Here is a 14,748-nt window from a genome sequence, read left to right on the forward strand (position 1 = left end):
GGCATATTAAAACTCTAGTCATGGCTGAAATCAAAGAAAGTGCCTCTCCTCTTCCATGTGCTTTTCCCAACGAATCTAAGAAAAAAAAATTCTGCTAGAGCTCTACTGAAAGAGGAGAACATTTGTTACGGTTAGAGCAGTTTCAGTCCATTTTGACATCTAATGTAGCCTCCTCCTGGAAGGGGCCGGGGGGTACAACAAATAATATTATAGAATTATCTAAGTTATTCTTTCAGTGAATTTTAGCTTTGTAAACGACGTTGTGCTATCTGAAAAAAATGCCTTTTCCAACTGTCCTATGGGTGCCTGACCTGAAACCTCAAGTCATCATGTAGAGCCTATCAAGGAACTACTCTTGTTCCTCCAGGAAATACTTTATTTATGTTACAATCATATAGCTGTCTTATGTCACATTTTTGTTGCATGTATGTTGGAGGTGAACCTTTTCGGACAAAAGGGGAGAGGGAAGATTACTGTGCTGCTTTTTTGTGCATTATACAAGAAGATACTTCTTATGGCAAGCTCCACTAGGACCAACTACATTTATTGATTGGGATTTTAAAAATCAGAAAGCAGGCAAGGGTTTATTCTCAATAGGACAAGTTGGGAATTGATTTGCTAGAATATTAAATCTTTTCATCTTGCATAAATTGCCTTATTTTCATCATTCAAGAATCAAGCTGCAGGTAGGTGAATATTAAATCTTTTCATCTTTGCATAAATTGCCTTAAATTTTCTTCATTCAAGAATCCAGCTGCAGGTAGGTGATATTTGTCCTACATCTTCTCAAGCCTTTAGCTTTGGACAAGTCAGAAGCTAGCTCTGACAGTTATGAAATGGGCATATGGGGTGGAACACTCGTAGGCAGGCTATCAAAGAGTCTACTCTGTGATACGATGAGATAAGCGAGAAACAACCAGAGATTCTTCACTTCTCTAATACAATATAATTGAAACTTGCACTGTTGTATCAACATTGTTTTGCAAACAGTGTAGCATTGGGGCTGCCCAAAATACGTTTATGACACTAGAATTACATGGGCAGGTAATTGCTATTGTTTTGGATAATTCCTGCCTACAGTTTTCCATTTCAAGCAGTTGAGTTGCATTCTTCTGTTCATAGCTCTGTCCAGAAACATAACATAAATCTATCAGGATCAGAATGCATTCTTTGCGAACTCTTCATATTTTCTTTGAAGGATTGATTAGCGTCCTCCAACAATAAAAAAGTTTGAATTTGGTATCAATTCAATGTAAAGACGCTGCTAACCGATCTATAACAGTCATGGTCACAGGCTTTTGAAGAGTTTTGAACAAGCCAGGCTATCGTGCTTGACCGTGTCTTGATCCAGTATCATATTTGGGGCTTGATTTTGGACCCGTATCCAACAAGTTGGCTGATAAGTTGGTCCCATGAAACAAATTTCAGATCCAACGACTCATTGAGAATGGGTCTGGAACAAGCTTAACTTGGCCCGAACTCGAAAAATTCTGGCTCAGATTGCAACTGGGTAGGATCAGGTTTGCAAATCGGATCAAGCATTTAGCAGTCTTCTCGGCCTGTTTATAACATATTGGCTGATGTTTACCATAACATCACTGCTATGATAAATGAGTGGACATTGCAAATCAAAAATAAGGCACAAAATAATGCCTAGAAGAACAAGAAATGCATTTATTTTTTTAACTTCTCTTTTCTTACCATCTTCTCAATCTGTTCTATCAGTAATCTGTCAAAGTTAATTGCTATACAGGAATTCTCCACTCTGAAGCACATTAAACCACCAAAATGGTAAGCAAGGAAACAATCAGTTTACATATCTTGATAGCAACAACAAGAGAAAATTTATTTAACAAACTGAAGGTTGGTTGATGCAAACATGCAAAATGCTACCGTTTTTCAATAATGTAGTTGAATCTCTTTAACCAAAAGGGCCAAAGCAGAGGTGACACCAAATGATACTCCATGACAATTCTTCACAAAAAGCAATGGCAGCTGACCTTTGGATGTTCTACTCACCAGCAATGACAAGAGGGAGGCCCCTGGGAGAGAAAATAACAAGAATCAGTATATACATTTACCGTGGATGATTTGAAGAGTTGTTCTAATGCAACCTTGGATATGTTATTCTCTTGATCCATTTTTATCTTCTTATATGGACTAATAAAATTACACTATTGCGACAAAATCAATCTTTACGTCTATATATTGTTTAAGTACAGAAAGATGCAACAGTAAGCCAATTTCGCAAGGACATTTATAATCCAAAGGAAAATGATATTTAATAAAGAAAGCTGAAAAAACACCATTCACAAAATTAAAAAAAAAAGAATTAATCTTGATAAAAACTATAGAAGCCCTAATGGTTAGCAATGCTTGATCTACATTAACAGAGCACAGTTGCACACTGGTCACCAACTTAAAACAAGTTTCAAAACCAACCCAAACTGCCTGGTTAAACCGATGCAAAACCGAGTTGATATGTCGGTTCAATTTAGGACTCCATTTAAAGTGGTTTGAACCAGTCCAAACTGAGCGGAACTAGGTGGCACGACTCAGTTCTGGCGTAAAAAGGGAGGAGACATCATCCCGAAGCCTTTCTCCTCTATTTTCTACTTAGAATATGAAAGGAAGGGCAAGAAGGTGAGGAAAATCAAGGGATTTGGCATTTTAAATCCCCATTAAGTCAAGATCAGGTACAACCTTCAACCCCCCCCCCCCTCCTCCTCTCTCTATTTGTGCCTAAATTAGGCCGAGAAATGGTAAAATAAGAAAAAATCATACCAAAATTTTATATTTTGATATGATTCATGATATGTTGCATTTTAGCTCCGCCTGCGAACGAGATCTACTATTTTACAATATGAACTCTTCTTGGGATGGTTTTTAGCAGGTTGAATAGCTTTGTTTGGATATTAGTTCTTGACCTGCTATTTGACCCATTGGCTTATCTAAATACCTAAGCCATCCCAACTTTCCCTTTCAAATAGAAATGCTGCTAGAAGTGACCAACATTCCAGGATAGGAAGAATAAAGATGAATAGCGGTGAATGCATTCCAAGATTGGAAGATGAAAAATGAATAGCAATGACTAGCATCCCAGGACTTCACTAGAAGTCAGGAAAGATGCCTTGTTGTTGTTGGGTGCCAGGGTGGGTTTTTAGCAGGTCGAATAGCTTTGGTCAAGTATTAATTCTTGACCCACTTTTTGATCCATTAGCTTATTTAAATATCTAAGCTATTTGTTGTTGCTGCTGATGGTAGCGGAGGTTGAAAGAAGAGTGCCCTATAAGCCAATCGCAAGTATGTTGCGATGGAACTTTTCTTTGTAATTTTCCAACTCATATAATGATATTTATTATTTGATAATAAAACGAGGCATTGATTCATCATTTTAGTTGCATCTTATTATGTTTAAGATTATGATGAACCCCAAAGATTAGGACAATGATTTTAGGAGATATGAATGAGTCATACTAGTGAGATCAAAAATCCTAAAACCCTAATCTTAAATATTCCTGATCGTAGGAGCATTGAGTCGGGGATCAATATTCCAGATAGACTGGCACATCCTATATATGCTCGATGGAGAGGGTGGCAGATCTCACTAGCCACTTGTGTGGGACACTAATACAAGGATGTGGATGCTCATTTCGAAATGAGTCCACTGAATTGACTCGATGAAAGGGAATATCTTATGGAAGCCTTACATGTCAAAGATGGTTCTCTAAGTGGGAGTTGTGCAAGTGATCCTTAGACCTAAGATCACCATGAAATCTTATGCACATAAATCCATATTTTGGTTCATACCCAGACATAACATTAAGACATGTACGGGATGTTCTGGATATGGTGGAATGTGTATGAAAGTTATGAGTAGGTCAACATGAAATCGATCACTCCTAATAAGAGAAGATCGCATCCTGTGAATTCTCATCCCTAGATAACTCAAAAAAAAAATTTTGATCAAAAACAGGAAGGAGATTAGAAAGAGTTTCTAATGCCTCATCATCGGAGCCATCATTGGTTAATTAAGAATCGAAATGGATGTGTTTGAGTTTGACATAATTCTATACTCATGAACATATTCAGGATGCAGGAATGATCAAAAGATTGAATTGTACGGTAACTTGCCACTGAAGGGTATATTTGGTATTTCTATTAAATTTCACATTTTCTGAGTAGTCATGATACATTGCTAGATGTCAATCTTGATTTGTAGATTTGATCGAATTAAAGAGTTTAATTCGATCGCCAATTAGAAAAGATTCTAATTGTTGAACTCGGATTAGCTCGATTGGACCTAAATCAGTTAGATTGAAATCTAATCAAATTCGATCAACTTGCACCTGGACCTACTGCTGGCTAGATGTGAAACCCAATAGGTCACACATATGAAAATTGGCCAAGAACCCCTTTGATAAGGTTGATTGAAATTTTGGATCCAATCAGGGTTCCCGATAAGCTTGCTAGCACGTGTGGAAACTCTAGCTCCTTGGGAGATCAATTTGATCTCATACCTTGCAAATTAGCTAGCCCAATTTGGTGGGCATTTGGGTCTGGTCATGCCACCTGGAAGCAGCCCAAAATGAGGCATCATATCCTAAGTTAATGCCTAAATTGAAGTCCTCTTGGATGAGGACTTTTGGCGCAAATAAAAGCTTTGCGTGCGCATGTTGGCGTGAGCAGGAGTCCTTCTAGCTTAGGATTCAGACACGTGTGGCAGCTCATATCACCCTCCATCCTCTGGTGCACATCTCAAAGCATGAGATGGAATTTTTTTGAAAATTATGGGGCGGAGAAAAATTGGAAAGAAGGATCTCTCGCGTGCGCGTGTTGAAGCATCGCGTCTCTCCTTATTTTAGAGAGTCCTTCTGTAGATCAAACTTGTTTAAATTGGAACGCCACTTATCAGATTTTGTTTCATTTTTAATCAGGTATTTTATGGATAATTTTTTGGAATTTTTCCAGACTTATCTGGAAATCAATCGGACGCCAAAACTCCTCGCACGCACGCGTGCAGTGATAAGATACTCGCGTGAAGTGTTGCGAGAAAGCATCCTTCCATGAGATTTTTTGTTCCCTTATCAGGTGATCTGAGATCAGATTTAAATCTTCTATCCACGTGGATTTTTTTGGATTTTTCTGATTTGAGAAGGGACGCGAAAGCATCCCTTCTCTGATCGCACGCGCAGGTGGATGTGATGATCGACGTATCATTGATAAAAGTCCTTCTGCTTGAAGGATCTCTTATCTCTGATATTCAGATCAGATAGGACTTTTGAGTAAGGAGTGTCTCTCCATTTTGGCACCCCTCTAGTAGCTATAAAAAGGCCTGGATGCTAGCTGTCCGAGATATTCAAATCAACTTTCCAATTTCTCTCCATTGCTCTCCCTTCTTTCTTACAACATATTTTAGTTTTAGGACAAGGCTTTGGGATTTAAGACAAAGCCTTATCTGATCCAGACAATGGTTGGGAAGATCCTAAAGAAGGGAATTCAGAAGTCCAGAAGAGATTCTAAGAGGGTGGAGTCAAATTCTTTGAGAAACCTGACCGATACGGGACTAGTTGAGTTTTAGGGGCTAGAACTCTTGAAGCAAGATGAAGAAGGAGCGTTGTCTTTGGTCTGATTTTCGTGTGGATCACCATTAGAGGGCAGACACTTGGATGCCTCGTGAAAATTGGATTAGCGCTATAGGTATTCTTCTTATCCAATTTTATATTAATTATACTTTGATTGATATAGTCAAGATTTTCTGGACATTAGGGTTTTCGATGCATCAGGTGTTTTGAATGAAAATTTTAAACACCTAACCCTTCCGCTGCGCCACCGAAATCCAACAGTGGTATCAGAGCCTACCTCGATTTATATAATCAAAGGTTAGAATATTGTCTTGATTGTGATCAAGTATGGGTTTTTGGTTTGGTTCAAGTCGGGTCAATGGTTGAACCCAATTGAACATCCAAACCCTAACATGTCTTAAAGATATGTTTTAGTTAAATGCATGATGTATGTATAGAATCTTTCTTAGTAGCTTAATACTCAAATTGGGGTTCATCACCAGACCATCCGATCATAAGAGCAAGATCCTCTCTTTCCATTCCATAGGGTACTCTTATGGTGTATAAAGGTGCCACTGTGATGTCCCAAGAAGAAGAACCACAAAAAAAAATATTTTATATTAATGCATGTTATTAGAACTTCATGCATGTGATATGCTTAAGATGCTATGTTATAATCATGTTGTATGATTATGATTTCATATCTTAGTGATATGATTAGATGCCATGATTAGTTGTTATATTTATCAAGATACAACTATAATAGTGCATCATTGTGATTGGTTCAATTAGGATGTGCATGAGACCATTAAAGCCCTCATAAAAATCATATTAAGTCATAATGTTGTGAATCAGTAGCTAACCTATTTCCTGAATCGATTAATCATTTGGTGTTTAAGGAGTGTTCCAAATGTGGTGGTTCTTTAATTGGTTCCGTTTACTGGCCTGACCAATTTTATTGGTGTCTAAGAAAAGCAACGGGAGACCCCCACCAATCTTAACACTTTCCTGACCAATTGGATTAGTTCGAATCTTGAATAGAGGTTGCTCAGTGTTTTGAACACTACATATGCCTTCCTTCATGTCTGGTCAATACCCTGTCAAAGACCATAGTAGGTTTGTTGTGATATCCACAAGGCTTGCTATGAAAATTGATGTGGGGTTCTCTTGGTGCATTTTATATGCGTTATGGCATATTTGGATATGTTACTTTGTTGTGATATCCATAAGGGCAGCATTTTTTAAATATGGCTGTATAAAAATGAAGAATCTGACTTAACTAAAAATACTATAGTTTATTGTGATATCCACAAGATTATGAGTATTTTTAGAGATAAGAATTATGTTGAGAATTGCATGAGATGCAATTGGATAGATTTTCCTACTTTTGAACTCATTGAGGTTTGTTGTGATATCCGCAGGACTTCATTGAGGAATTAGGATCTTAACCCCATTAAGAAACCAGATTAGGATTTCTCATTTATCATAGGAGAAGACTATAGTATCCGATAAAATAGTGAGAGACATAACTAGTTAAAAGACCTCATCTAGTTATGCATATTAAATATAAGTGGTCTGCTTATACTATTATTCTTTATTTATGTAAATTTAAATTTGCATATGGCTTCTTTATTTTCACTGCATGAAACCATAGATAAAAATATATTGACCGATCCTAACTATGTGGATTGATTGAAAAATTTACAAATTAGGTTTGTATCGGAAAAGAACTCCGATATTCTAGATATTCCCGATCGTAAATCGGTCAGTAATAATAAGGCAAAAGAAGTCCCCATAAAAATTATTTGTGGCAAATTTGGACATTAGAAGAATAATTACAAAAATTATCTTGCAAGATTAAAGCAGGATACTAGTACCAAAAGGTGTGTATATAATACATACCTGTTTTTTATTGAGTAGCTCAGACTCTGATACTTGGGTATTGAATACCGTCTGTGAATCGCATATTTGCAATTCATTGCAACGACTACAGAATATCAAAAGTCTTAAAAGAGGTGACCTCGAGCTTTATAGCGCAAATGGAGAGTCCATTAACACAGAGACTGTGGGAACCTGTATGCTTGATTTGCCTTCGAATAAAATTTTAGAATTAAAAGACTGTTATTACATGCCAAAGGTCATTAAAAACATTATTTCTATACCTTTGTTATTAAAATAAGATTATGAAATAAGGCTAATGAAAAATGGATGCTCTATTTTCTTTTCTAATGAATTTATGGTAGTGGTTATATTGATAACAATCTTTTAATTCTTGCACTCAACGAAAATATTTTTCATATTGAAAGAAATATGAAAAGAAAGAGAGAAGATGTGAATATCACATATCTCTGGCATTGCCGTCTTGATCATATTAGTGAGCCAAGGATAAACAAATTATACACAGAAATTTTTTTTGACCCATATGATTATGCATCATTGGGAACTTGTAAATCTTATCTCATGGGTAAGATGACCAAAACTCCATTCTCTGGACATGGAGAGAGGACAAATGAATTGTTAGCCCTAGTACATACAGATGTATCTGGACCAACAACAACTTAGGCCAGAGGAGGGTACTCCTATTTTATCACCTTTACAGATGATCTATCAAGATTCGGATATGTGTATCTTATGAAACATAAATCCAAAACCTTTGATAAGTTCAAGGAGCATTAAAGAATGGTCGAGAAACAAACTGAAAAAAGTATCAAAATTCTTCGATCTGATCAAGGAGAAGAATACTTATCCAATGAATGTTTTGATCACTTAAAAGGTATTCTCTCTGAATGGACCCCTCCTTGTACACCCCAATTAAATGGTGTAGCAGAAAGAAAGAATCGCACTTTGATGAATATAATGCAGTCCATGATGTGCTTCACTGATCTCCCAATATCTTTCTGGGGATATATCCTAGAGACTGCCGCATACATATTAAACAGAGTGCCTTCAAAGTCTGTTGCAAGCACACCATATGAGATATGGAAGGGAAGGAAGCCTAATCTTAAACATCTTAAGATTTAGAGCTGTCCTGCTTATGTCAAAAATATTTTTGGATATAAGCTTAATGCTAGATCAGACAAGTGTAGGTTTGTAGGATATCCTAAGAAAACTAGCGGATACTACTACCACCCTACTGAACAAATGGTATTTGTTAGTAGGCACGCCATTTTTTTGAAAAATGAATTCATCCAAGGAGGCAGTGCGAGAAATATTGAACTTATGAAAGTTCAGAATCTACAAACCAATCCAGAAATACCTGTGGTTGAACCACAAGAAGATCCTCAATCAGAAGTACCCAAGGATAAGGTACATCCACAATACGTACCTCTCCAAAGGTCAAATAGAGTGCGTCAAACACCTCTGAGATATGATTTTATCATTGAGAATAATAATTCGATCAACATCATTCAGAATGATGATCTACTGACCTATTCGGAAGCTGTCATAAATAGAGACTCAGACAAATGGCTGGAAGCCATGAAATCTAAAATGGACTCAATGTACATCAAGTGTGGACCTTGGTTGATGCGCCTGAGGGTGTGACCCCAATAAGATGCAAGTGGATCTTCAAGAAGAAGATTGGAATAGATGACTAAGTAGAAACCTACAAAGCTAGGTTGGTAGCGAAGGATTTCAGACAAAGACAAGAAATTGCCTATGATGAAATCTTTTCACCAGTGCCTATGCTCAAGTCCATCAGGATTTTGCTTGCTATAGCGACATACTACGACTATGAGATCTGACAGATGGATGTCAAGACCGCTTTCCTCAATAGTAATCTTGAAGAAGAGATCTATATAACTCAGCCAGAGAGATTTATCTCAAATGAGAGGACAAATCAAGTATGCAAGTTAAAGAAATCCATCTATGGATTGAAGCAAGCTTCGAGGAGCTGGAACATCCGATTTGATATGACAGTCAAAAAGTTTGGCTTTATGTAAAATAAGAATGAACCATGTGTGTATAAGAAGACAAGTAGGAGTGCTGTTATCTTCTTGATTTTGTATGTCGATGACATACTAATTGAGAATGATATCCCAATGATGCAATCGATCAAAGACTTGACTATCGAATAAGTTTTTCATGAAAGACTTGGGTGAAACATCCTGTATACTAGGTATTAAGATCTATAGAGATAGATCTAAAAGGATGTTAGGCTTATCCCAATCACGGTATATAGATCTCATATTAAAAAGATTTAATATGAAAACAAGTAAGAGAAGTTACCTGCCTGCAAATCATGGTATACATCTCTCTAAAAAAATATGTTCTAAGACACCAGAAAAGAGGAAAAGGATGAACGAAATCCCTTATGCTTCGATTGTGGGATCAATTATGTATGTCATGCTATGTACCAGACCTGATATAGCTTATGCTTTAGACGTAGCTAGCAGATTTCAAACTAATCCAGAGAAGGATCATTGAAAAGCTATGAAAAATATTCTAAAGTACCTAAAAAGGACAAAAAAATTTTCTCATATATAGAAGATCAAAGTTGAAACTAGAGAGATATATAGATTCTAATTTTCAATCTGATCCGGATGATAGCAAGTCAATATCAGGGTATGTATTTATACTAAATGGTGGAGCAATGAATTGAAAAAATTTCAAGCAGCAGACAGTAGCTGACTCAACCACCGAGGTAAAGTACATCGCTGCTAGTGAAGCCGTTAAGAAAGCTGTCTGGATGAAAAAGTTCATCATGAAATTAGGAGTTATTTCTGAAATTGAAGGATCGGTGCCACTCTATTGTAATAACACTGGGGCCGTTATTCAAGCTAAGGAACCTAGATCTCATTAAAGATCTAAGCACATCCTCAGACGCTTCCGTCTCGTTCGAAAAATTGTAGAGAGACAGGATGTTGTCCTTGAACGAGTTGACACAGAATATATAGCAGACCCATTCACTAAGACCATACCACAGCAACTATTTGATCGCCATCTTGATTATATGTGGTTGAAATACAAAGACGATAAGCTTTAGTACAAGTAGAAGATTGAAAGAAGAGTGCCCTATAAGCCAATCGCAAGCATGTTGCGATAGAACTTTTCTTTATAATTTTTCAACTCATGTAATGATATTTATAATTTGATAACAAAATGAGGCATTGATTCATCATTTTAGCTGCATCTTATTATGTTTAAGATTATGATGAACCCCAAAGATTAAGACAATGATTTTAGGAGACATGAATGGATAATGCTAATGAGACCTAAAATCCTAATCTTAAATAGTTCTGATCGTAGGAGCACTGAGTCAGAAATCAATATTCCGGATAGACTGACACATCCTATGTATGCTCGATGGAGAGTAGCAGATCTCACTAGCCACTTGTGTGGGACACTAATACAAGGATGTGGGTGCTTATTTAAAAATGAGTCCACTGAATTGACTCGATAAAAGAAAACATCTTATGAAAGCCTTACTTGCATATCAAAGATGGTTCTCTAAATGGGAGTTGTGCAAGTAATCTTTAGACCTAAGATCACCATGGAATCTTGTGCACATGAACCCATATTTTGGTTCATATCCAAGCATGGCATTAAGACATGTACGGGATGTTCTAGATATGATGGAATGTATGAAGGTTATGAGTAGATCAACATGGAATCGATCACTCCTAGTAAGAGATCGTATCCTATGAATTCTCATCCCTAGACTCGAAAAAAATCTTTTGATCAAAAGCAGAAAAGAGATTAGAAAGAGTTTCTAATACTTCATCATTGGAGTCATCATTAGTTAATTGAGAATCGAAATGAATGTATTTGAATTTGACATAATTCCATACTCATGAACATATTCGGGATGCAGGGATGATCAAAGGATGAAATTGTACGGCAACTTGCCACTGAAGGATATATTTGATATTTCTACCAAATTTTACATCTTCTGAATAGCCATGATACGTTGCTAGATGTCAATCTTGATTTGTAAGTTTGATCGAATTAAAGAATTTAATTCAATCGTCAATTAGAAAGGATTCTAATTGTTAAACTCGAATTAGCTCGATTGGACCTAAATCAGTTAGATTGAAATCTAATCAAATTCGATCAACTTGCATTCGGACCTACTGCTAGCTAGATGTGAAACACAATGGTCACACATAAAAATTGACCAAAGACTCTTTTGATAAGGTTGATTGAAATTTTGGATCCAATCAGGATTTCCGATAAGTATGCTAGCACGTATGAAAATCCTAGCTCCTTGAGAAATCAATTTGGTTTCATATCTTGCAAATTAGCTAGCCCAATTTGATGGGCATTTGGATCTGGTCATGCCATCTGGAAGTAGCCCAAAATGAGGCATCATATCCTAAGTTAATGCCAAAATTGAAGAGTCCTCTTGGATGAGGACTCTTGGCAAAGATAAAAGCTTTATGTGCGCGTGTTGGCATGAGCAGAAGGAATCCTTCTGGCTTATGATTCAGGCGTGTGTGGCAGCCCATATCACCCTCCATCTTCTGATGCACATCTCAAAGTATGAGATGGAATTTTTCTGAAAATTTTGGGGTGGAGAAAAATTGGAAAGGAGGATCTCTTGCACGTGCGTTGAAGCGTCGCATCTCTCTGCGTTTTGGAGAGTCCTTCTGCAGATCAAACTTGTTTAAATTGGAACGCCACTTATCAGATTTTGTTCCACTTTTAATCAGGTATTTTATGGATAATTTTTTGAAATTTTTTCAAACTTATCTGGAAATCAATCGGACGCCAAAACTCCTCACGTGCGCGTGCGCGGTGACAAGATACTCGCATGAAGTGTTGCAAAAAAGCATCCTTCCGTGAGATTTTTTGTTCCTATCAGGTGATTTGAGATCAAATTTAAATCCTCTATCCACGTGAATTTTTTTGAATTTTTCTGATTTGAGAAGGGACGCGAAAACATCCCTTCTCTGATCGTGCGCGCGGGTGGATGTGATGATCGACATATCATTGATAAGAGTCCTTCTGCTTGAAAGATCTCTTATCTCTGATATTCAGATCAGATAAGACTTTTGAGTAAGGCATGTCCCTCCATTTTGGCACCCCTCTAGTGGCTATAAAAAGACTTGGGTGCTAGGTATCAAAGGTATTTAGATCAGCTTTCTAATTTCTCTCCGTTGCTCTACCTTCTTTCTTATAACTTATTTTAGTTTTAGGACAAGACTTTGGGATTTAACACAAAGCCTTATCTGATCCAGACAAGGGTTGGGAAAGTCCTAAAGAAAGAGATTCAGAAATCCAAAGGAGGTTCTAAGAGGGTGGAGTCAGGTTCTTGGAGAAACCTGACCGACACAGGGCTAGTTGATTTGTAGGGGCTAGAACTCTTGAAGCAAGGTGAAGGAGCGCTGCTTTGGTCTGATTTCTGTGTGGATCACCATTGAAGGGCGAATACTTGGACGCCTCATGAAAATTGGATTAACGCTACAGGTAGTCTTCTTATCCAATTTTATATTCGTTATACTTTGATTGATATAGTCAAAGATTTTTGGGTATTAGGATTTTTGGTGCATCAGGTGTTTTGAATGAATATCTTAAACACCTAACCCTTCCACTGCGCCACCGGAAACCAACAGAGGTGCTATTGCGATCATCATTGATTGCTCTTGGTGGTGATGTTAACACTGCTTCCAGTGGTGATGGTGGTTTTCCACAGGAATTTAAGATCTATCGCACCCAAAAAAAAATGAAAAAAAATGAAAAAGAAAGATTAAGAAACAAGTTGGTATAGTTTATAATCTGATTAGTTTATCCATTAGCTTATCATGCTATTGTCTTCATACTTCTAATGCTATTCTTTGTTCTCATATCAATTTTTAATGTTGTCATGATATCATATCAAATAGTAGTTCATTATAATGTTAAATGTTTTGGGTATTTCCTAATTTTGAATTTGGTTATTTATATATGAAAATATTTTGGTTGTTATTATCTTCTAAACTCCCATTGAATCTCCCCATATTTTTTGTAATTCTTAATTCATGAGACTGCCTTGAACTATAAGCGTCCATTTAGCACCTAGGCATTAGGTAGTCCCCTGACCGCTTGTCTCCTGCATACAATTATTTAAAACCTTGACAAGATCCTTACATTTACATGCAGCATAAGTACTCCATTAGCGACTAGATGTCCCTTTTGTAGTATTTCAAAACTATTTAATATTTATATTTTCAAGCTAAAAACTATGCATTCTCTATTTTTATTATTATAATTGCATCTACCAAACAATCACATGTCCTAGACCAATGTGAAATAAAATAAAAATAAAACAACCTTAAAATCACATTTTCCATATCCTTAAGCTTTATAATAACCATGACAACCAAAAAATTAAAAAAAAAAAAGAAAAATGTAAATTGGTACTGCACTGATATGCTTCTACATAGCGAGTATTGGTAACCATTACAGGTCCAAATGAGGTGAGCAGCACGCGAGCTGCTCGAGCTCAACTTGGGTCCAAACTCGATTCAACTCGACTATTACCGAGCTTAAGCAGCTTGAATAGTTTTCTAAATTCAGCACGAAAGCAAAATCTTCAACTCAAAAGCTTATGATCTTGTCAAGTATATATTTTTTTAATAATATTATATTTTATTTATAATATATAATATTAATTCAATATTTTAAAATATAATATTTATATATTTTTTTAAATCTAGCATAATTCCTAACTTTTAAGTATATTTTTTTTATTATAACCAAGGCTCGAATTCAAGCCCAAACTCGAGCTTGAGTATGGCCCGGTTAATATTTGAATCGTCGAGTCACATCTCAAGTATTGCTTTTTTTCTTAATCGAGTTCGAGCTCGGATATTAAGGCTCGATCAATCTCGAGTCAAGTTTCAAATCCAAATATTTTGAACTGAATCAAGCTCAAGGCTCTAGCTACTCAACTCGGCTCAGCTCCATTGCATCCATAATAACCATATGGTACTACACCATACTAAGCCTAGTACCATACCTGTGCAGCACCAATATCAAGTTTGGAAACTATGTCTAAAACCAATAGATATTACTCCCAAGCTTTTAAATTCCGTGGAACAGTATTCCAATTTCTCCATGGAATGAGACGTCCTATTGTCCTGTCTCGACAACAGTCCTAATCATGCACCCTGGTAGACATCCTTCATCTCTCTCCCCTTTTTCCCTTTCTTTCTTTCTTTCTACCTTCTTTCCTTCCCTTTTCTTTTTCTTTTTTTTTTCTAAT

General features: G+C 36.5%; 1 protein-coding gene across 3 annotated transcripts in view; it reads right to left on the reverse strand.

The window, feature by feature from the left end:
- Positions 1-1,650: 1,650 nt before the first annotated feature.
- Positions 1,651-14,748, reverse strand: part of LOC105061185 (altered inheritance rate of mitochondria protein 25) — a 47,103-nt gene continuing 34,005 nt past the window's right edge. For all 3 annotated transcript variants that reach the window (XM_073245682.1, XM_010945157.3, XM_010945158.3), the window contains one exon: positions 1,651-2,042. In XM_073245682.1, coding sequence (XP_073101783.1) covers positions 2,012-2,042 — 31 coding nt within the window. In that variant the 3' untranslated portion in view covers positions 1,651-2,011. The remainder of the gene's footprint in view (positions 2,043-14,748) is intronic.

Source organism: Elaeis guineensis, chromosome 11 (assembly GCF_000442705.2).
Source record: "Elaeis guineensis isolate ETL-2024a chromosome 11, EG11, whole genome shotgun sequence".
NCBI lineage: Eukaryota > Viridiplantae > Streptophyta > Magnoliopsida > Arecales > Arecaceae > Elaeis > Elaeis guineensis.